The sequence below is a fragment of the Dasypus novemcinctus genome, chromosome 21 (genome assembly GCF_030445035.2).
Source record: "Dasypus novemcinctus isolate mDasNov1 chromosome 21, mDasNov1.1.hap2, whole genome shotgun sequence".
Classification (NCBI taxonomy): domain Eukaryota; kingdom Metazoa; phylum Chordata; class Mammalia; order Cingulata; family Dasypodidae; genus Dasypus; species Dasypus novemcinctus.
Genome location: NC_080693.1, coordinates 72,888,739 through 72,912,576, shown reverse-complemented (window position 1 = coordinate 72,912,576; position 23,838 = coordinate 72,888,739). Strand labels below are relative to the sequence as shown.

Genomic DNA, 23,838 nt, shown 5'->3' with positions numbered 1-23,838 from the left:
TTTGAGGTTTTGAAATTATTTTTATTTCATTTTATGTCTTTGAGGGCTTCAGAGGCAGGAAGAACGCCTAAAATCTTTAAAATACAGTCATCTGACCTTTGAAAAATGGCAGGGGGTGGAGGGGAAGGGGCATGGGCTTATTGGTGGCCTCTTCACCTCTGAGAGCTGGAAGCACATCTAATTTGTCTAGTCTAGGTCTTTGTTACTCAGGGTATCCCCTAGAAGCTTCTAGAAATGCAATATTTTCCCCACCCCACCCCCACAGACCTACTGAGTCAGAATCTGCATTTCCACATTACACCCAGGTGATCTGTGTGTCCATTAGGGAGCAGCACTGCTCTGGAGACCTGCTGGAATGAATCTGCTAAGATTCACCCCGGGGCCCTAAGAAGGGAACCAGCACTCGGTGAGTGTCTGCCTCCACACCAGGCAGTGTGCGGGGCGTGTTCACATATTGCCGCATTTACGCTCAGAATCAGCTTGCAAGGCAGACTCTGAGAGGTTAAATAATTGCCCAGGTTCAAAAGCTGGGATTCGAACCTGTCTGATTCCAAAGCCTGTGCACTTTCCATCACGCCAGGCTGCCCGAGCCAGCTCAGCACAGCTGTCCTCACCAGCGGAGTCAGGGCACAGCTGGCCTGGGGCAGGGGCGGGGGCAGCATGGGGTATGCACAGCAGTGGCATATGTCACCATCAAGAGGGCAAAACTGAAGTTTGGAAGAGAACTAGCCCCATGTAACCTTTCAATATTCCTCCTCATGGAAAACCCGTCTGATATACAGCTTGGCAGCGGCAAGCAACTCGACAGGGATTACAGCAGGGGGTTGCCGAAGGATCCTGAGAGTAATCCGCGCTGGAGATGTTGTCATTAGCAACGTCTTGAAGGACATCGGCCAGAACCTTCCTGACCTCGGGCAGTACGGTCTGGTATTCTGCACTGCCTCTTTCTAGAGGCATGCCCTCTGCCATGTCATCCTCTAGATTAAAAATAAGGGGGAGTTTATGGTGCTGTTCAGGCCCAATGCTCCCATCGCAGGCTTTGGCTCCACCTAGAGAGGAGGTGATGACAAATAAACTCATTAACTCTACCTTTGGCCCTATGCTGTAGAGGAGAGCTGTGATTGATTTTAAATTAAATCTAACACGCAAGCACTTGAATATTCAAATGACTGCTCTCCCTTTCAAGGAAACAACTATGGGAATCTATTGGCTCATTTGCCTGTTGTCCAAAATGATTTTGGGATTTCTTATTGGAACACCAGTAGAATATTTCAAATCTTTTTAATTCCTTCCCTGCAATACTGACATAGTACTTAGGCTTTTGGAGGAAAATACTGTAAAAAAGGTCTGAGTCCTAGTAAACTATAATTGCCTAATATAATTGCAATTAGCCCCAACCCCCATTAAGATCTAAAATGTTCTATTAAGCAGTTTTATTTTTGCATCCCACAATACTGACATAAAGATGTAGGAGTAAATTTGACTTTTTGGAAATTTGATTTTTTTTTTCATTTTTAATTTTTTAAAAAAGATATTTAGATAACATAAATGTTACATTAAAAATATAGGGGGTTCCCATATGCCCTGCTCCCCACACCGCCCACATTTACCCCCATTAACAACATCCTTCATTAGTGTGGTACAGTCCCTGCAATTGATGAATATATTTTGGAGCATTGACATTAAACATTGCTTGTTTATACTCTCCCCCACACAATTCTGAGGAGTATAAGATAAAATGGCCTGTATCAGTCATTGCAGTGCCAGTCAGGACAATTCCCAAGTCCTGAAAATGCCCCCCCATATTACACCTATTTTCCCTCTCCCTGACCTCAGAACCTCCAGTGGCCACTGCCTCCACATCAAAGATATAAGTTCTTCCACTGCTAGAATCACAATAAGTCTATAGTAGAATACCAGTAAGTCTACTCTAGTTCATAGGAATTTGATTTCTTTTTTTTTTTTTTTTTAAGATTTATTTATTTATTTAATTTACCCCCCTCCCCTGGTTGTCTGTTCTTGGTGTCTATTTGCTGTGTCTTGTTTCTTTGTCCGCTTCTGTTGTCGTCAGCGGCACGGGAAGTGTGGGCGGCGCCATTCCTGGGCAGGCTGCACTTTCTTTCGTGCTGGGCGGCTTTCCTCACGGGCGCACTCCTTGCGCGGGGGGCTCCCCCACGCGGGGGGCACCCTTGCGTGGCAAGGCACTCCTTGCGCGCATCAGCGCTGCGCATAGGCCAGCTCCACACGGGTCAAGGAGGCCCGGGGTTTGAACCGCGGACCTCCCATATGGTAGACGGACGCCCTAACCACTGGGCCAAAGTCCGTTTCCCGGAATTTGATTTCTTGAATACTCAAAGATACCCAGGCTGGTGAATTTGGTGGCAAGGCAAGGTAAGTAATTTCACTTTGGGTTGGAGATGAGATTCTTGTATGGGTTCTGTCCATGTTTTAAACTATTAACTCTGTCCCAAAATAGTGACAAAAATGTTAAGGGTGATGGCTCCAAACAACCTTGGTTCTTATGATTCAGGTGACTTATATTTTTTTGTCTTTCCATACAAAAAGCAGTTAAGATAACTGATAAAAATGACTATAACATAATTGAATAAACAAAAGGAATTAAAGCAAAGAAGAGACCTCAGAAATATAAGAGTTCCTGTACACCTTCTTTGGACTGCACATTTAGCAGCTGAACATTAATAAGATAAAAACTTATCAATCACTCAGGGACAGCAGAGTTTTTTTTTTTCTGGCACTAAGGTCTGAGAGAAATGTCTCCACTGGCTGCTCCTAAGGGGGACTCTCTAAGATACAGTGTTCCACAGCACCCTTCAGAAAACCACGGCTGTGGTCTTACCACACCCTTCATTAGAGTCAATGGCCATAATGGCAAAGTGCAATTCAGCAAATGCAAATCTACAGAGGCCAAGGCCACACCACCTGAATAGGCAGCTTTCAGCTCCAATCTGGCCAGAAATAATATCTAAATTATTGGTAAGGATGGGTAGATTGCATAGTCCTTAGGCAGCTTTCCATTAGTGGTTTTCCACCTGTGATTGACATTCAGATTGTTCAGCAGAGAGTAAGAACTATAGTCTTCAGGGAATGGAAGTGGCTCAAACAGTTGAGCACCTGCTTTGCACATGGGAGGTCCCAGGTTCAGTTCCTAGTGCCTCCTAAAAAAAACAACAACAAGCAAAACAAACAAAAACACCAAATCAGGGGAGCTGATGTGGCTCAGTGGTTGAGTGCCGACTTTCCACATACAAGGTCCTTTGTTCAATGCCTGGCCCCCAGTACCTCAAACAAACAGAAAAACAAAAAAGCTATACTCTTTCCCTAGAGTTTGGAGAAGTATTTGGCCATTCTTCATTGCCAGTAAAGGGCTGTGACATGGGATTTAACAATCATCCAAGCAAAAGTTGGGACTGATTTCTGGTATAAAAATTGAGGATCTCCACTTCAGGGAATTCAACTTGTATGGAATTAATCCTCCAATAGATAATGATAAAAAATTCTAAACACCATATTTAAAAAACAATGGAAGGCACTAGAAAATAATCAAGACAAGCAAAAACTGGAAGGGATTCAACCTTTTAAAGAAGGGAGCCACACTGGGTTCTGTCCATATTTTTTACCTTCTAAAGTTTTTTCTTTGGGAGCACTCCCCAGTCTGTCCTGCATGGGGCAACTAGAACTCATCAGAGGACAGAGTTCAGGGCTGCCGAAGTAGCTAAAAAATGATGGGTTAAATCCTGGGAAGGAAGGAACCATAGAGCATGTGGTGGCTTGGAATTATATACCCCAGAAAAAAAAAATCCCTGTGGATGTGAACCCATCTGTAAACAGAACCTTTGAAGATGTTATGAGTTAAGGTATGCCCAAACTGAATGAGGGTGGGCCCACATCCAATATGACTATAAGTTGTTAGAAGCAGAGAGAGAAGCCATGGGGAGAAGCCAGGAACTGGAAGACAATGGAACCCAGGACAGAAAGAAAAGATACCGCTAAATGCATTGCCATGTGACAGAAAAGCCCAGGACTAAGGATCACTGGCAGCCAGGCGCAGAATGCCGCAATGTTTGGGGAGAAAGCATCACTTGCTGATGCCTTGATTTTGGACTTCTCCTAGCCTCAAAACTATGAGTCAATAAATTTCTATTATTTAAGACAATTCATTGTATGGTGTTTGTTTTAGCAGCTGGGAAACTAAAACAGAGCGGAAGCCACAAAATATGCATATAAACTCTCCTCAAATCATTGGCTGACTCCTGAACTGTGCGTGTTCCAGGGACCCCCCAAAAAAGCAACAGCTGGAAATTGACAAGACTTTAGTTAGACTGAACAAGGAAAGAGAAAAGACTCAAATTAGGAAAATCTGGAATGAAAGAGGGAACATTACAACCAAAACTACTGAAATAAAAGGATTATAAGGAAACACTCTGAACAACAAATTAGGCACCCTAATGATATAGACAAACTCCTAGGAACACAAATTACCAAAACCAACTCAAGAAGAAATAGAAGATCTGAATAAATGTATAACAAGTAGAGATTGAGATAGTAATCAAAATGTTCAGGAACAGATGACTTCACTAGTGAATTCTATCAAACATTTAAAGAATTTGCACCAATAATTCTCAAAACATTCCAGCAAATAGAAGAGGAGAGAACATTTCCTAACTCATTCTTATGAAGCCAGTATTATCCTGATACAAAAGCCTGACAAAGACATCACAAGGAAAGAAAACTACAGGCCAATATCCCTTATGAATATAGATGCAAAGATCCTCAACAAAAATACTAGCAAACAGAATCCAGCAGCATATGAAAGGGATTATACTCCATGACCAAACAGGATTTATCATAGCAATGCAACGTTGGTTCAATATATGAAAATCAATCATTGCAAAACACCACATTAACAGAATAAAGAACCGAAAGCCCACATAATAATAGATGTGAAAATCATTTGACAAAATCTTATACCCTTTCATGATATAAACAATAAAGTAGGAATAGAAGGGAACTTCCTCTACCTGAAAAGAAGAACATCTATGAAAAACCCACAGCTCGCTCATAATTTGTGGTGCGAGACTGAAAGTCTTACCCCTGATCAGAAACAAGACAAGGATGTCTCCACTTACCATTTCTATTCAACATTATATTGGAATTTCTAGCCAGGGAAATTAGGCAAGAAAAATAAATAAAAAAGCATCTAAATTTGAAAGAAAAAAGTACCAGTCCATTTGCAGATGACATGCTTTTACATAAAAAAAAGGGAGTGGACTAAACACTCCAATTAAAAGAAAGAGACTGTCAAGCTGGATTTAAAAAAGCAAGACTCAACCATGTGCTTGCTATAATAGACTCACTTTAAATATAAAAAAAGATGGGTTGAAAATAAAAGAGAAAAGATATACCATGGAAGTCATGTGGAATGGCTATATTAATATCTCATAAGATATACACTTCAAGTCACAGAGAACCAATATAAAGAGGAATAATTCAAAAGGATAAAGGAATCAATTTATAAAGAAGACACAACAACAGGGAAATATAGACAAATCCACAATTCTAAGTAGAGATTTTAATACCTTTCTCTCAGTAATAGATGGAAAAACCAGAAAAAAAAAGTTCAGAAGATCTGAACAGCTGTCGACTACCGTGACCTAACTGATATTTCTATAACATACATCCAAGAACTGCAGAAGGCCCACTGACTTCACTACCATGTGGAATGTTCACCAAGATAGAGCATATGCTAGGCCTACAATAAGTCTCAAATTTCAGAACAATGTAAGCTTACAGAGTATGCTTTCTGACCACAATAAGATTAAATTAGAAAATACAAAAATTAGATAGAAACTAGGTACCAAAATTTGGAAATTAAGCCACACATTTCCAAATAACTTCTGGGTCAAGAAAGAAATTAGAAAAAAATTTCATATCATTCATGAATGATAATGGAAATAAAACATATCAGAATTGGTGAGATGCAGAAAAGACAGGGTTTAAAGGGAAATCTATAGCTATAAAAAGCTTGTATTAGAAAATAAGCAAGGTTTAAAATCAATTGTCTAAATTTCCACATTAGGAAGCTATAAAAAGAGTAAATTAAACTCAGAATAAGTAGAAGTAAAAAATAGAGAAATAAATTCATAAAACAGACCCAAAAGTTGATTCTTTGAAAAGAGTAAAAGGATAATAAAGGAATATTGGGAAAAATTGTAAGCCAACAAATTTGGCAACTCAGATTAATGAACACATTCTTTGAAGAAACACAATGTATCCTTGCTGATACAAGAAATAGAATATCTGAATAATCTATTAAACAAATTAAATTTATAATTAAAATATTTTCCACCAAGAAATCTCCATACCAAACAGTTTCACTGGTGAATTCAATCAAACATTTAAGAAAGAAATAATGCCAATCTTCTACAAGCCCTTTCAGAAAATAAAGAAGGGAATTCTTTCCAACTCAGTTTGTGAGGCTGGCAAAACCCTGATACAAAACTCTGACACAGACATTATTAAAAGAAAGGAAAATTATAGAACAATACTTCTCACGAACATAGATGCAAAAGTTTTTAACAAACTCTTAGCAAATCAAATCCAGCAATGTGTTAAAGAATAATACCTCCTAAGTGGAGTTTATTCAGGAATGCAAAGTTGGTTTAACATTTGAAAATCCATCAGGCTAATTCCCAGATTATAGATTCAGGTATGCACATTTATAAAAACCTGTCAGGTTGTACATTTTCGATCTGTGGATTTCACTGTAAGTAAAGTTCATCTTAATTCCTAACAAAAGGGAAACGGACTTTGGCCCAGTGGTTAGGGCGTCCGTCTACCATATGGGAGGTCCGCGGTTCAAACCCCGGGCCTCCTTGACCCGTGTGGAGCTGGCCATGCGCAGCGCTGATGCGCGCAAGGAGTGCCGTGCCACGCAAGGGTGTCCCCCGCGTGGGGGAGCCCCACGCGCAAGGAGTGCGCCCGTGAGGAGAGCCGCCCAGCGTGAAAAGAAAGAGCAGCCTGCCCAGGAATGGCGCCGCCCACACTTCCCGTGCCGCTGACGACAACAGAAGTGGACAAAGAAACAAGACGCAGCAAATAGACACCAAGAACAGACAACCAGGGGAGGGGGGGAAATTAAACAAATAAATAAATCTTTTTAAAAAAAAAAAATTCCTAACAAAAGAAAAACAATAAGGTGCCTTAATTCTACACCACACACCAAAACATACTAGGTATCTTTTAAGGCCCCTCCTAGTTTATGACCACAAAATCATATCCTCACCACCAAAGACACAAATCTTTCTCTAATGTGGTAGATGTTAGTTCATCCACTTTATCAAAAGCAATTTTAAATAGTTAGATGCATGCTTAATAAGGGGAAAAGGGAAGGAGCAAAATACATCCCTGTTTAATACTATCCAGAATTTTCATCTGATCTGGTTCGAGAGTGCAGTCACCCACACCCTGATTTTCCTGGGAGTTTGAACGTGACCCTCAGAGGGCCAGCCCCCCCTGGGTAGTGCAATTCCTGCCTGATTGTGATCATTTTAAAGAGTCCTCTCAGTTCATAGTAACACTCAGGATTCCATTACTGCAGTGCCAGGGGGTTTCGGGTGGGGTTATTCTGAAATCGACTCAGCCTGGTGATCCCATATCTCTTAACTAATGCAATGTAAGGACCCTAATCTAGAAACCTTTCCTCTGAAAGCACAACAAATATCTTTTTGGTTTGCATTTTAGATTTTGGAGAATCACAGATGCCTGTGACAGTTTTAATACCCCTCGAGTTATGAACTCAAAAGAACTTGTTTTTATACCACATGTTCTTTGGGCTCATTTATTTACACTCAGGGAAAATAATTTTTGTTCTTTATTACATAATTCTTTGAAAAGTTCTAATACTAAATAACTGAATCAAATTGGAATTTGCATCAGATCCCAAGATTTGTTTTGTTTTGTTACTTTTTTGTTTTTCATTTATTAAAAAAAAAGTTGGATCCCTACTAGGTGCAAAATACTGTGGCAGGCACTTTAAGACATCAAAGATTAAAGAGCTGAAAGAACTCTCAGTTTAAAGAACTTAAAACAGTAGGGGATGTAAATAGCTGCCCAATAGAGCAGAATGTGATAAATATCCGCCTAAACTGCCCAGCTGGGGAGGTGAGAAGGAGTTTTCTAAGTAAGGTGGTATTTTACTGGGGTCCTTAAAAGCTGAGGAAGATTTTAACATGGAGGTCAAAGAGGAGAACTCTTGGGGAACTAAAGGAGGAAAGGTGAGGGGCCAGGACGGAGAGGGCCAAATTCAGTTGGTGGCAAGAGGCACGGAAGGATTTTGAGAACCATCCTGACCCACTCTCACATTTCTAAAATATACATGAAAGGCAGTCACAGAGACAACCAGGAAGCAGAGAGTCCCCTGTCGGTGTGCGAGACAGACCTCTAAAGTCTATTTTCTGAAACAGTCTATTGTTAAGTAAATTACACTTGAAAGTGTCTCTAGACTTCCAGGTCGCGACCAGCGCAGCCGGCAAGCAGAGCCCGCCAGGGGGCGGAGCGGCTGTGGAAACGCGCTCAGCGGCCGCGTGGAGCCGACAGGGAGGAAGCCCTCGCTTGAGGATTTGTGGGGGCCGGGGACTTGTGTTGGGCCCTGCTGCCAGGCGCGGGGCTCGGGTGGCCCCTTCAGAGGGCGGCTCCCTGCCAGGGGAGAGTCGGGACCCCAGGGCGGGCGCCGTCCTCCGGGAGGCCGAGCCGAGCGGCCCCCACTCACCCGTGACGTAGAAGGCCTTGTGGCGCTGCAGGCGGACGGTCTGCAGGGCTCCGTCCTCTCCGGCCGCCCCACTGTTGGGGTGAAACAGCACCTGAGGAGGGGTTCACCAGAAACCACGCTGGGTACTCCGCGGGGGCACGGCCTGCTTTGGCCCGCTCCCACCCCGCACACGCGTGCGCAGTCGCGGGCCTGCAGCGCGCCCAGGCCTCCGCCCAGGGCCCCGGCGCCGTGGCCTGCGGAGCGGCTGCTGTGCTGGCGGAGGAACGGCATGGGTGGCAGCGCTCGGCCAGCAGGTGGAAGGTCCTGCTGAGGAGGCCAGAGGCCTGGGGCCAGGACAAGCTACCTAATTTGCGGGGCCCAGTGCGGAAGGAAAATGCAGGGCGCCTTGTTCAAAAATACCTGAGAATTTTAAGACGGCCACCGCCGCACTTTAAACCAGAGCAGAGTTTGGGGTTCCGTGTGACCGCACACATCACACGTCTGTAGAGTCAGCCTTGCCTGGGCCTTGCCCCCCAGTGTCTAAATTCTATGAGTTGGGGATGGGGCCTGGGAATCTGCATGTTTAACAAACATTTCCAGGGATTCTGGGGCAGGGACCCCTCAGACCTCTTTGCGGAAGCATCAAGTCTATTTTATAACTCCCACTTGCACAAAGATGGCATAAGAAGATAAAGATCAGGCAAGAGGCCAGCGCTGTATGACTGGTTTGGGAACTTGAACCAAACCTCAGAACAATTTCCTCCTCACCTTTGACTCAGTCCTACTCTATTTGGACTGAGGGCATCTTTCCTTGCCAGGTCAGAGATGAAAGAATTACCCTCTCCTCACTCCCCCGCCCCCAAGAAGGGAAATGCAAAGGTCAGGGTTCCCAAGGGAAAGATTTGGGCAAAACTGAAATGACCAGTGTCCCTGGTAGGTCAGTGAGTTTGGGCTGGAAGTATGTGTCTGCCCTGATATGAGTCACGACCCTATATATCACTGGAGAGGCGCTTGTGTGATTCAAAGTTTCCATGGGGCTTTAAAAAATAAAAAATGAGAAACATCTGTTGGAGAGTCAACAGCTGTCCCCTCAAGCTTCACAGCACTGGGAGGACGCCTGAGGGCGGGGCTCCTCCCACACCTGATGACTTCGGTGCTCTCGTGACAACCCCACAAGGACCCCGAGCATGCCAGCATGATGGCAGGGAGGCGCCTTCCAAACAGGAAAAGAAGCCGTCGCTCGAAAACCCTCATTTCTTCCATCCCTGCAGAAAGCCAAGCCTCTCACCGCAGGAGGCTGTTTTGTTTCCTTCTTGGGAAGGCAGGAAGCAGGAGACTCGGAAAACCTCTTGCCAAATGATCTATGATGTACCCAGACATCCAGGAGACGCGAGTCAAGGTTTGCTGGTTCAAATCATTGATACTATTTTGAGTCTCAGTAACTGAAATTCCATTAGGGTGGGCTCCCATGTTCAGAATAGGCATCCAGCGTGCCCAGAGGCAAGGTCCAAAACCCAGGAGGAGGCAAAACTGGAATACCCTCCTTCTCAGAGATGTGGATGGGTTTTGGAGAACTCATATATGCCTTTTTTAAAATTCCGTTAAGCAGACTGAACTGATTAAGGCATTCTTGTCTGTATCAACATCGGTAGGAGGGTGTCAAATTTACACCTGTGTCAAAGTTCAAGACCTTTCTTTTGTAGACACTGGGTCCAAATTTCAAAGCTGACCTTATCCTCTGCAAACATACTGGGCTTTCTCAGTAGCTTTCCTTACCTGTGCATTTGCTTGCTTTGCTCTATCCCCTTTTGTTTTGGAGGTGTGCAAGGTCTCCTTATGTTAGGTCCTGGAGGCAGGTGTTTAGGGCATGCCCAGCAGGCGGGTGCCTTCACCCCACCCGGTGGGGAAGCAGAGTGGCCCTGCTCTCCAAAAGGGGTGGTGAAGGCGGTCAGTGGTTTACAAGCCACTCCTGATGGTGCCTCTCGCCACTAGGGGCCTCCCTAAGAGAAGTGATCGGTGCTCCAGAGATGAAAACCCAGTTTCTCTGACATAGGGCCACGAGGGGTGTGCCAAGCATTCTGAGACCCACAGCAGGCCGAGCCTGCGCTGGGCTGGGTAGATGCGGAGCATTAGGGAAGTCTTCCCTTCATTGGCAGTTTTTAGACCTGGTCATGACAACCTGGGGCTGAGACATGACTGGCCCATAGGGGGATGTGACAACCTCCAGCTTCCACCTGGGAGTCAGGAAAGCACAGGGGCACGCTTGGCTCCTGACGGTGGAGTGGCCTCTGCCCTGCTCTCATCTCTCTCTTCATAACTGCCCTCTCCGCCTGGCTCCAAACCTACTAAGATCAGAAGCAAAAGGTGAAAGGGCAGCAGATGCAAGTGTAGGCGACCACGTCAGTGGTTGCTGATTTTGAACATCACAGGCAGGACGGTCCCCTGCTAGACGGTGGTGGGGGATGGGCAGACCATCCAGTATGAAGACTTACAGCTCATTCCTTGCCATTATACCTTGCAAGAGAGGGCCTAGGGCAGTGGCCTGGGGGCCGTGGCTCTCAGTCGCTTCATCTCTTCAACCGTCTGTCACTTTTTTTTTTTTTTAAAGATTTATTTATTTATTTAATTTCCCCCCCTTCCCTGGTTGTCTGTTCTTGGTGTCTATTTGCTGCGTCTTGTTTCTTTGTCCACTTCTGTTGTCCTCAGTGGCACGGGAAGTGTGGGCGGCGCCATTCCTGGGCAGGCTGCACTTTCTTTTCACGCTGGGCGGCTTTCCTCACGGGCGCACTCCTTGCGCGTGGGGCTCCCCCACGCGGGGGACACCCCTGCGTGGCAGGGCACTCCTTGCGCGCATCAGCACTGCGCATGGCCAGCTCCACATGGGTCAAGGAGGCCCGGGGTTTGAACCGCGGACCTCCCATATGGTAGACGGACGCCCTAACCACTGGGCCAAAGTCCGTTTCCCCGTCTGTCACTTCTTTTACAAAATAGAGAAGACTCCGGTTACTGAGAAGCATTTGCATGTTGTCTTGAACTGAAATTCTTGGAGTTATTTTGAGCTTGAAACTGGGGCGACCTTCTAAACCGACCCATACTGGAATCCTAGGTAACCTAAGACATATCTGAGGGAGAACACAACTAAATGGTTTCTTAAAAAATACGTGTGTGTACATATCCATACATACACATATATGAAATCACTAATATTTTTACCTACTAGCCTTCTCAACAATCATTCCAAATTCGAGACTAATCCTGTTCATGTTCCTCATCGAGAGGGCTCACCAGAAAAACCTAAACCAGATTAAGGGCCAAGAACCCCCCACCAGCCCTCAGACCCCACTAGCTCATCTCAAGGGTTTTCAGTTGACGCTGCTGGGGTCCAGCACAGAGGGGCTGGGCCTGGCCACAGAGGCTGCCCGGGGGCTCACACCCCCAAGACACCACCTGCAGGCTCTTTCCTTCTGGGCCATGGGGTGTGGGGCAGGGAGCAAATCAGCAGCGACTCCAGCTGGGTTTCCACACTTCATGGGAAAACCCCAAACCGCGCACTAGACCCACAACCGTCAGCCCCGAGGAGGGCCCACGGAGTCTGCAGAAGGCGGCGAGTGGCTGCTGCGCTCTGTGCAGGCGAGCGGGCTCCCCCGCCTGAGAACGGAAGTCAGCGCAGAAGGAGCTGGCTTCGGCAGGCGGGGCTGCAACGTCAAGGAGCCAGAGTCCTTGAAGCACTTCCTGGTGACCCCAATTATTCCCTCGGTACCCATGGCAGTAAACACTCAGGAGCATCTCTCCACTGACGTCTTTGATTACCCCCCCCAGGGTCACACGAGGCTGACTTCCAGCCTAGCGGCGGAAACCATCTTCTGGCTCTGCTCGGGAGAGGAGCTGGGGTGGTCTGACGATCTGGAGGATCAGACATTCCCAGGCTGCTTCAGAGGAAATTTCAGGCATAATCTGACAGGCCCTAAAAATGACTTGAATGTTCACAGAAGCGCCATGGACCCTCTGAGGACCCGTGGCCCACCTCGCCGGGGAGGCTGGGCGGGGAGGGCAGCGTCCACGCCACCGGCCCCAGCACATTTGGGCAGCCCTGAGTCACTTCCATGTGACCCTCGGGGGAGACAGAAATAAACCCTTTGATGTGTGGGTCCCTAACAGGGGAGCCGTGCGCTCTCAGGCCTGCCAAAGGGGCTCCGTGTACCGCCAGCTCCCTTCCCCCCTCCCACCGCCACTTCCTTTTGGTGAGAGGAAAACACACGGAAATGACAGGGAAAGGCCATGAGGCCTGACGTTTCCTGGCCATCACTGCCGCAGGGTCCTTCGGAGCACACGGAAGAGGGGAGGGCCACTGAGGAAGTGACGCTGGGCACTGCAGCCCAAAGCTCGTGTGGGGGGCTGCTTGGGCCAGAACGGGCGGCAGACCGTGCGCTGAGCCTCGAGAAGGCGGGTGAGGTCAGGGCCCTGAAGCGCCTGGCTGCCCTGCCGTCCAGGAGGCGCTCCTTCCTTCTCTCCTTCCCTCCCGCGTTCGTCCATTCATCCAACTCAGGCGGAGTGAATGCCAGCGGGATGCCAGGCATCGTGTTAGGCACACTGAGAATTCGGTGGTGAGTGCAATGGCTGAGGGCCCTGCCCTCAGGAAGCTTCTGTTTAATGAGGGAGCCCGACTGCAAATGAGTCACAGAACTAGTCAGCCCCTCTCCAGACAAAAACGGACAGAGCACCTCCTGTGTGCCAGAAGATTAAATGCATGTGAAAGGTTTCATCACACATTAGAGGGAAGGAGCACCAAGGTCCAGCCAATCTAAGCCAAGCTGTTAAATATACACCTGGATTGACAAGGAGGAGGGGAAGAGAGGCTCCTCTCAAAGCATTCGCCCCTCGAGGTGTCTTAGGCTGGTGGGAACAGGCCACTTGCATGCACGTCCTGAGGGGAGGTTCTACCCGCACGGGGCAGGCTGGCAGATGGCCTGCTGAAGAGCACTCACCCTGTGCCCAGGCTGCGGCCCGCCAAAGAGCACCTTAGAGGCGTCCAGACCATCGAAGTGCCGGCCGAGGGGTAGGCTGGCCCGGGCAAGCGCCACCACGGTGGGGAAGATGTCCAGCACACTACAGGAAGAACAAAGACAGTGTCGGCCTCAGGCTGCTCCGGCACTCTCTCCCTGGCTGTGCTGTGGTCAGACTGCCTGAACCAGGCCAGCCCAAGCACCCACGGCCTCCTCCGTGGCCTGCCCACTCTGCTGCCTGTCTTTCCTTCAGGTTCCACACCAGTTTCTGCTCCAGCAAGAGGCACAGAGGCGTGGAGGGTCAGAACCCAACTGCAGCCCAGCTGTTGCTGGGTTCAAATCCCTGCCCTGCCATGTCTTCACTATCTAGTTTCTTGTCGCCTTGGTTTTCCATCCTCTAAAATGGGCACAATAACTGCCTGCCTCACTGGGTGCTTGTGTGGATAAAATAACTTGAGGTGGGTTAAGGCCTGGCACTGAGAAAGTGCTCATTGAATATCTGTGTTATAATTATTCTTAGGAGCACCACTGCTAATCTATCTAAGATCTGACAAGGTCAACCTGCTGCCAACCAGATGCCAGCCACTCACCTAGAGGGAACAATGTGTGACAGGTGCCTGCAAAAAATGTTCACTTTTTGTTTCTCCTTCTCTGGGTCTCTGCGTAGTAAATCGTTAGTCTTTGTTTAGAATGCCATGATCCATGAAACATTTTACCCTCCTTTTCTAAAGTTCTTTTTCCCCAATACAAAATAGCATATATTTACTGTAGAAAAAATTAGAACATGCATAAACATAAAAGAGAAAAACACGAAAACACCCATCACCCAAAGACAACTCTTGTTAATGTTTTGGTGTATTTCGTAAATTTTACTTCATTTTATTTTTAAAGTCATGTTGTTCAATTTTACCCCATTGTACAGCACAGAACTCCCCGACCTGCTGCACTCGTATCAGGGAAACCGGCTCGGCAAGAACAGTGGGGCTGCCCCGTCAGCAGAGCTGGTGATAAAGGGCCAGCGGAACTGCGACTCGGTGGGACTCGATGGAGCCAGGAGGGGAGGGCCGATGTGAGGCTAGACCTTCCAAGGAAACCCTGCGGGCTGAGCACAGAGTGAGTGTCAGGGTCACCTGTGGGGCTGCAGAAGGGGCCTGCCGGGCTTCCCCCACTCCTCGGCGCCAGCCTCCTTCCCGGCTCCAGGGCCCTGCCTACAACCCCGCAGACTCTCTCTGTTGATCACAGAACAAAGTGTCTCTGGTTTGCCTTCAGCTTTCACAGTCCACGTAGCTAGCGGCTTATCTCTTGAGATACGCGCTCCAGGAGCATCCCACGTGAATGCAGGGTCAAGGGCTGTGGCCTGAGCACTCTCAGAGGACAGAATGGCCCAGAAACCCGACCAAAGCCCACGGTTCCTGCAGCAAATCGGGAGAGGGCTGCGGGGGTTTGGGCTGTTAAGTTGCACTTTTCCTAAATTGCACCCCTCAGCGAGGCGGCGGGCATCACAGAAGGGTCAAATCGGTGAGTCACAAAAACAGGATCTAAGTTAGATGTGGGGCTGTATTCTGTTTCCCCCAACTCCATCTTTAGTTTTTCCCCCCTCTAGCATCCTTAGCAAAACAGCACTAAGGCTAAAGCTCACAGAATCGTGGAGTGTCTGTGTTCGGTAGGAACCTCCGAGGTACCTAGTTCACCAGGGGCACGAAGGAAACTTCTTGCCCAGAACTGAGGCTTCAGCACCTCCGGGGGCAGCCGGTCCAGCGCTCTGAGGCCGCATTTCCTTCTGTACGGGGGGCAGCCGATCCCAGAGCCACAGCAAACCTCCAACCCTACCTAAGAAATCAGTCCTGAAAAAACCAAAGAAAACATCAACAACTTCCACGTTTCCACAGCTCACTGGGATGCTTCGGACGGGGGCCAAGCTGACTTCAGGGAATGGGGCACTGCGGCCTTCGTGGTCTCCTCCTCCGTAAAAAATTATATATGCACATAAAAAAGTTTAGTTTTGAGGCAACGAATATTACATATAAAATGATTTTCTTCAATCTAAAAGTTCATTCATATTTTCTTCTGATTTTAAAAGAAATGAAATGATTTTCATTGGCTCTTAATAGTACTGCGCCTCCTGGGCCTATGGGAGCAGTTGGCTCTGGCTTCTGTAGGGAGAAAACCCCACTTCGATGGGTCCTCTTCTGGTGATGAGACCGGAAGGCCAAGAGCCCCACCCATGAAAGAAGAGGTTTGAGGTCGCTCCCGTGCTCAGAGAGGGCAGGGTGACGTCTCTGCAGGTTCTGTGACCCTGAGGAAAATCTCTTTTCTAAGTTTGGCTTCAGCCAGACCAGGCTCTGGGGCTGTTCGTGGGATGTGTGCACCTTTGTTCTTCTCCAGGGAGTTGCCCATGGAGCCTGGGAGAGGAGACTGGCCAGTGGCAGGGAGGACGCACTCGTGCCCTGCCACTGGACCCCACAGTATGCAACCCGGGGAGCAGAAGGACCCAAGGACCTGCCCCCAAACCAAACAGCCCCAGGCTTGAGGACACATGCTTCTTGGAATTGAGGCACCAGGTGCTGGGTGGCCCCAGAGTGGGGCATGTCCTAGGGTGAAGGGAGGGGCTGGGGAGGGAGGGCGTTTCCTAAGAGCTGAGACCTTCTGGCGGAGGACAGAAGTGAGAGGGGTGAGGGGATGCTGGGGAAGGGTTGGAGAACTTCCTCCAGACGGTGCAAGTGGGAAATTGTCCCACAGGCGTGGGGAGCAGTCCTTTTTTAGCATTTAGTTGTTTCATTTTGTGTTTAGTTGTAAATGTCTTCATGCATGTTCAGTTATAAATAAATTAATTCATTCCTTCTTGTTCTCCCCAAGCCACCCCAAGCTCTTGACTCATCCCAGCCTGGTCTAAGCTGTGCAAAGATTTGGGGGACTGGCCTGCATCCACATCTCACTCAGCAACTTTCCCCAGACCCCCGTCAGGAGGTTCCTCTAGGAGATCAACAATTTTCAGGGAAAACGGGTTTCCCTGTGGGCCAGGACGTGCCCACCAGGAAAATCACTAGAGGGCAGAGAGAGGAGCCAGGAGTGGGAGAGGGTGAGCCACTCCCCACCATGCCAGATGTAGGAAGAGGAGGGGACCCCGTAAGGCATGTGAGACTGGGACCCCCCAGACTCAAACCTCCTCTCCTTGTAGCATCTACTTCCAGGGCCTGGTTCTGTGTCTCAAGACTGTACAGCACCAGCCAAGTCCCCCTCCAGGCGACTGGCTGGCTGCCCCCAAGACAGCCGAAAGGCCTGGCCCGTCCCCCTGGTGCACAGCACCTTCAGCTGTTTTTCCAAGTGAGAGTGTTTCCTCTGTAGCATTCTGGTCACCCTTCACATGTCCTAATCTAGGACCAAAAGAGTGGTCCTCTGTTTGGGACAGAGACAGGGCCTCCCAGCTCATGTGCTGGGCCCACCTGCCACCTGCCTATATTTGGCTAAGAGAAATTACAGTAGCGCCGTCATTCTCAACCAGGGTGGGTTTGCCCCCCAGGGGCGTTCAGCAATATCTGGAGACTTTTTTGGTTGTCCTAGTTGGGGAAGGGGTGGTTGCTAGTACCGTCTAGTGGGAAGAGGCCAGGGATACTGCCAAACATCCAGGATGCAAGGGACAGCCCCACCCAAAGCAAAGAATGATCCCCAAATGTCAACAGCACAAGGTTGAGAAACCTGCATTGCTTTTAGGTTAAAACCACCAGACCTTTTCCCCACAAGCTGCCAAAGCTCTGTCCTCCTGAGGGTAAGTGGCGGCCTCAGTGGCAGGGCTTTGGGTCTGACTTCCTCATTGCTACATCCAAGACCTGGCACAATGCTTGACCCATAGTTGGACACAACAATAAATACTCGTTGAATAAATGAGTTCTCTCCATTCTGCAACTGTTGTCAGGCTTTGGAGTCATGGGCAAGCCTATTTTTAAATCTTATTACATCACATAGGTGTACACCAAAATATTAACAGTGGCTCTCTCTGAAAGGGCAGGGATTCATGTGGACCCCCGCCCTCCACACAGTTGGCTTTGCTGTATGCACGGTATTCATCAGCTTGGCTGCTCCCTGATGCCCACAGTTTCTAGGGGCCACTGGAATTTAGGTTTCAGGGACTCTGGTCTTGGCTCTGGGTGGTTTCAGGGAATCATCTCTGCTCTGGAAAGACTTTCTATCCCTCCGAGAACGAAGTGTTGGACTAGGTAACGCGTAGTTTGGAGCTGCCGTGTCTGGTCAGGTTCCCAAGAGCAGGAATTACAAGTGTCAGGATCTTTCTTCTTACAGCAAGACCCTAGGGGAGTTCTGGAAAAAGGTAGTAGACACACAGCAGCCTGTCCAGGCAGGAAGAAAGCTCCACCCACATTTTCTCTACGCGGCTTCACATGGGGAAATAGCAAGAGCGTGCATTCTACTGGGACAAACTTCCCTACTACAACACAGACTAATTTAACATCCAAAAATATCCTCAGAGGGCCTGATAAAATATACTGGGTATCGTCTTGGTAAAATTCTCCCTGTGGGGTCTCAAGCAAATGTTACTTTGGGCCAAGACTCATTTCCTTGGGCCACCAAACTAGCCCCTTAATCAGGTGCCACCTCTAAGCCCCGAGTTCTACCCGAGGTGATGCTGTTTTAACCGTGGCACTGTGGCTGATGGCAGGTGCCGATGCCATTCTCAAATGAGAAGCATGCATTTGGTTTGGGGACATGTAACTCAAGAGGCTGCCAAGTTATTTGTGCATGTGCAACCCAGCCCGAGGACGCTTGGCCCCTCTTGACTTCATCAAGTCAGCCTTGTAAGAAGCAGGCCGCCTGGCCCTCCTCCCAGCCTGACATCACAGGCTCCAGGCTGCGCTGTTATTGTCACACCTGCTGGCCCCCGCTGACAGCACTGCCCTTCCCGATTGCACGGGGCTGACCTGGACTTCCTGGGGCCCCAGGGCTGCCAGGGGCCATGCCGGCCCACTCCCTACTTTGGCCCTCAACGTGTTCACCCTTTCCTCGCTGGGGATGCTGGGGGTGCTGGCAGGTGCCAGGGAAGCCAGCTCTGCTCCACTAGGCTCCCTATGCCAGAATCCATCTATGGCTAATGGTGAAGAGCCCTTGGAGATTGGGCTTTAAGCAGACCAAAACCTCTGAGCCTGTGATCAAGCAGCAGCTTCTGTTTGCAAGGTCCCCCTTCCTGCAAACTGCCTACGGGCCAACTGCCAGTCAGCTACCTGCAAATCCATGCTGCACCCATCAGAGATTTGCTCCTACCTGGGAACACCTCCTTCTTTTTGGCTTGGAGTCTCTTCCTTCTGGTTTCCTCCCTCTGAACAGCCTTCCTGCAGCGAGACCCCTCGAGGTGGGCAGTCCCCAGGGCTGCCCGAAGTTCTCTTCCCTGCTCTGGTCCCTCTGCTTCCAGCCAGCCCTCGCTGCAGAAAGGCCGGCATAGAGGAGCTTTCTGAGGTCGCTGGTCACCCAAGCAACCCGGCTTTTTCTCACTCTAAACCCCAAAGTCTCAGGATGGTTTGGGGCTCCTACCTTAGCAAGGCCGTGCTGGTGACGTTGGCGGGAACTCTGCCAGGCCAGTAAGCCAGAGCCGGGACCCGGTGTCCTGCCTCCCAGGTGGTCTGCTTGGCTGCGCTTCCCCCTGTGAGAGGGGAAGGGGCAGCCTGGTCATGAGGGGGGTGGAGGTTGAATTGTGGAGGGAGCAGGGTGGGATCGTGGAGGAGGCAGGGGAGGGGGAGGGGGAGGGGGAGGGAAGGGGAGGGGCTGGCGGGTCATCCAGGGTAGTGACTCGGCACTTCTTTTCCACCGAGATGGTCTCTGGGAGGACAGTCCCTCTCCCAGAGATTCCAATAATTCCAACATAGCAGTGACTTCTCTCAATAGCTAATACCTTTCAATCAATACTTTTATTTTTCCCGGACCTAACGTAGCCAAACCGTTGGACTTTATGTATGTAAACAGATTCATACTGAATGTGGAATCCCATCAGTGGGTTTTCTTTGCGGCACTTTCACCACCTGAAATGTTGTCATTTGCTAATGACTCGCTTAGTAAGTGTGGCTCCACCTGGGGAAAGCAAGGACTTCCTCAGCCTCCTTCACTCCAACAGCACCTGAGGCATAGCAGGTGCTTAACAAACACGTGCTGAATAAACAAGTTTGTCTTCTTACTGATCATAATATAGCTGTTCAGGGAGAAGACACACAATAATTGGAAAAGAGACAGTCGGAAACCACCCCGTTACGTGACCTGCCCAACGCCCAGTGACAGGTCTGGCACAGATTTTATTATTGTTTGCTTTTGTTTTGTTTTGCTTTGCTTTTCCTTAACCCAGTGAGTTGTTTTCGGTGTTGTGGAGACAGTGTCAGTAATAGCTCTGACCTCTTGGAGGGACATAAGATCAGAGGTGCGATCTACAAACTTACATTTTGGTGATTAAAGGAATTATTTTTAAAACCATGAAGTCAAAAGTGACCACCAGTATAATGATGACCAGGGGGCTGGAAGAGATGAGGTCATGTTTTATGGAAACATCCTGAATAAAAGTTGTATGAATTAACTATGACCATCTCCCCGACCCACCCACACTCCCGGACCCTCATCCTGGCCAAGAACTGCACAAGGTTAGCGTGTAAAAAGCCCTCCCGAGGCAATCACTCCATGTGGCTCAACACATACCGTATCCACGCAACTTCCCCATGTTTGACTGGTGTGGATAATAAAAGCAATTATACCAGAGGGAGGGATCCAAGACAAAAGCTTCTGGCGCTGTCCTCACACTGCTGCAAAGGAAACCTTTGATGTCCCTGGCCCAGCACCCACACCGGAAATGCTCAACATTCTTGGGACTTTCTCATAACCAGTTTTGGAGATACCCTCCCCCACCCCCACCCCCGCCCAAGTGTTAAGAAACAAAACACAAAACAACCCGTGTCCTATAGACTGTTTATGTTTAAGGGCATGGGGTTCCTGAAATCACTTGGAGTTTGCGCGGGCTGAGTGGGATGTGCTTTGATCTAGCCCAACATTTCGCAAATTCATTCTCCCCACTGAGAGCCACATCTCCTGTAAATACATATAGAGTCCACTCCCAATTATTCATACACATGGGACAGAGAATTCAGAACTGCAGCAAACACGAAACACATGTCCACGTGGCTTTGGAATCCATAACTTATGCTTCAGCTGAAGTCCCAAGAGCAGGGAGTGAGCATCCACAAATGCACGCGCCAGGTCTCTGAAGATTATTGTGCCCACCAGCAGCATTTGCATGGAAGCTTGAGGTATGGGTGGGTGAAAATATGGAGCCTGTTTATTTGCATGCCTGTGGTACACAGAGTTCAAACAGACTTGCTTCTCCTTTGAGGGCAGTTGCTAAGGAAGGACAAAGGCTTTATTTGGCTAGCTTTACCCATCAACCAGAAGGCAAGAGTTGAGTGCCTGCACTGTGGTAGGCCATGGGATGCAGAGACAGCACACAGGATGTTTCCAGAAGAGTTACTGGCCCCTAATGACTAAATCTGCTAATTGGTCTTCATCATTAAGGTTTCTGCTTGTTTACACAGCCTTTTGTGTTGTTGTTTGCATTTGATTGACTTTCCCAATACTTTGAGAAAAATACTTGCATGTGTTTGCACTATTTGAGCAGAGGGCTACAAACTGGAAGGGTTAGGAGAAAGTTACCCACTTACTAAACGTGTATGTCACTCAAGTGGACAGTCCATGCACAGAGATTTGGGAATTAAAAGAAAGAGAGAGAAGGACTGACTGAGAGGAACCCCAGGAGCACCCATTTAAGGGGCAATCCCTCTTTACATGGTCGTAATACTTATACTTCCAGCTGCACCTTGGTTTCTGCTTTAACAGAAAGATAAAATTACATATTCCAGCCACATAAATGATCATGGCCCCGAGATCTTGCACTTTGAAGGAATTTATCTTAAAAAGAGTCTACTGTGTGGGCAAGCAATTAAAGAAAATGTATCACCCACAACATAAATATCATCCTTCTCCAAATCCCAGTTTCTCGCTAGCCCTAAGGACACATAAAACTTTAAAAATCTGACTAACTCTATCTGTGGGCCCCCAGGGTTGTGGAACCTAATTAAGATGCATGAGCTAATTTCTAACAGTGCTCCGTGTGATTTATCTGCACCCAGGAGAGCTACCCCTCGTTCCCCAGTTCCTTCAGTGATACCTGCCTCTACTAAGGGAAACTGACTCCTAGTTAAACATATCTGAAAAATGTCTGCTGTTTACCGAGCATCTAGCCCCAAGTGAATTGCTCCTAAGCATAAATGCTAAGTGCCTCCCTGCATTATGTCATTTAATCCTATGACATCCTAGGGAGCCTGGCACTATTATCCCCATTTTCCAGATGAGGAAACTAAAGCTCTGAGAGGTTAAGTAATTCGCCCAAGGTCACATAATCAGTAAATGGAAGAGCCAGGGTTGTAAGTATTCCATCTCTTAAAGATGAATTCAGTCAAGAAACCAAGTTTTCTAGGACAGCAGTTTCCATCCCTGAAAGCATCTCAGAATGACTAGGGGAGAATTTTAAAAGGGCCCATGTCAAGAGCACTTTTCCCAGAGAGGGTGATTTAACTGGCCTGGGTGGGGCCTGAACACCAGAACCTTTTAAAGTTCTCCCAGTGATTTAATGTGGAGAGTGACTATTCCAGAAGAAGAAGAGAAAAGGGCATGGTCAGGAGGTGGACACATTTCAAAACCACATGTGGCTTATGTACTTTTTAATCACTGGTTTTATATCACCCACTTTATACCTTTATGCCATAGAATCATAAAGGTGACCCTCTAAGAGAACAGAGAAATCCTTAAACTAAACTTCCCTGCACATTTCAATATCAAAAGCTGTCCGTTCAGCTGGACCTCAGTGCTTCCACCAGTGGCACTGGCACACTATACGTGTTGGGTGCACTTGGCTCCCTGCTGAGCAATGCCTGCCGATGACCATGAGAATGCACTTCAATGTCCTTGTGGTTCGTTATGACTCTAATTAAGGCAGAATCTCTTCCTTAAAGCAATAAATATTTAGCCTCAGCAACCAAAATATAAACAGACCCGTGATTCATGAATTTGCTTACTTGCTCTTCCCTGGCTACGGAAGTCAACTGGCATTCGTGATGCACCAAGACAGGGCAGGCCCAGGAAGCCTGGCCGCTGCCCACGCAGAGGAACCACGGCCTCCCCGGGAAGGAGCCCATCTCCACGCTCCACTGAGTCAGAAAGGAAGCGAGGCTATTATGGGCGTTTGCGAACTCCTCAGTGCAGCAGAAGCACCAAGAACACTTATTTATAATTTGGATTCCTGGGTGCCGCCCCTGGAAGTGCTAATTTAATAGGCGGGGGGTGGGCTCTGATCCCAGGTGATCCTGAGGTCAGTGGTCTGAAGACCAACTCTGAGAAAGGTCAGCGGGATAAGGAGGAGGGGGCCTTTGGTGCCAGACAGATCTGGGCTCTAATTCCAGGGTCCCCTTTCCCAGCCACGTGGGAGAATTCGCCAGCTCCCTTAGTCTCAGTAGTGATTGGGTTCCCCTCATAGAGCTGTGGAAAGAATCACATAAAATCAGATATGAAAAGTTATAAGCAAGGTACTTTGGCATAGAGTCTACCCCAGAAGTACCCAGCAAATGCAATTAAAAAAAAAAAAAGACAAAACCTACGTTAACAGGTAGAAAATAGACATCACAGCCTGGCGGCTCACACAGAGCATGCAGCCCTTTGACGGTGTTTTTTTTCTTGCACTAATTTTGAATGTCAATGGACAGGGCCGCTCTCCAGTTGACTACATTCCAAACACTCCCCACAGTTGACAAAAACGTTTTGTTTATTTACATTACCTGCCTGGCCCACAAAGGCATTTGAATTGGTGATTGGGGCAGAAGAACAGGCCTGTGCTGAGGGGCGCGTGTTCTGTAACCTTCGGAAGAAGCCGGCTTCGTCTCTAAATAGCAATCTGTGCCCCTGCCAAGGGTGCATGTCAAGTTACTAGCTCCCTGGAGACCCAGGAGAGCTGGGTCTCTGCTTGGACCCAGAATCCTG

General features: G+C 48.1%; 1 protein-coding gene across 30 annotated transcripts in view; it reads right to left on the bottom strand.

The window, feature by feature from the left end:
• Positions 1-23,838, bottom strand: part of ARSG (arylsulfatase G) — a 164,446-nt gene that overhangs the window by 11,536 nt on the left and 129,072 nt on the right. For 11 of the 30 annotated variants that reach the window (XM_004459486.5, XM_058284613.1, XM_004459485.4 and 8 more), the window contains 4 exons: positions 19,309-19,417; positions 13,753-13,873; positions 8,789-8,879; positions 1-1,049 (listed from right to left, as the gene is read on the bottom strand). In XM_004459486.5, the coding sequence (XP_004459543.1) occupies positions 757-1,049; positions 8,789-8,879; positions 13,753-13,873; positions 19,309-19,417 (614 nt within the window). In that variant the 3' untranslated portion in view covers positions 1-756. Of the gene's footprint in view, positions 1,050-8,788; positions 8,880-13,752; positions 13,874-14,618; positions 14,873-15,344; positions 15,615-17,967; positions 18,085-19,041; positions 19,200-19,308; positions 19,418-23,838 lie in introns of those variants that run through there. The other 19 variants (XM_071210761.1, XM_058284611.1, XM_058284614.1 and 16 more) reach the window with 14 other exon arrangements.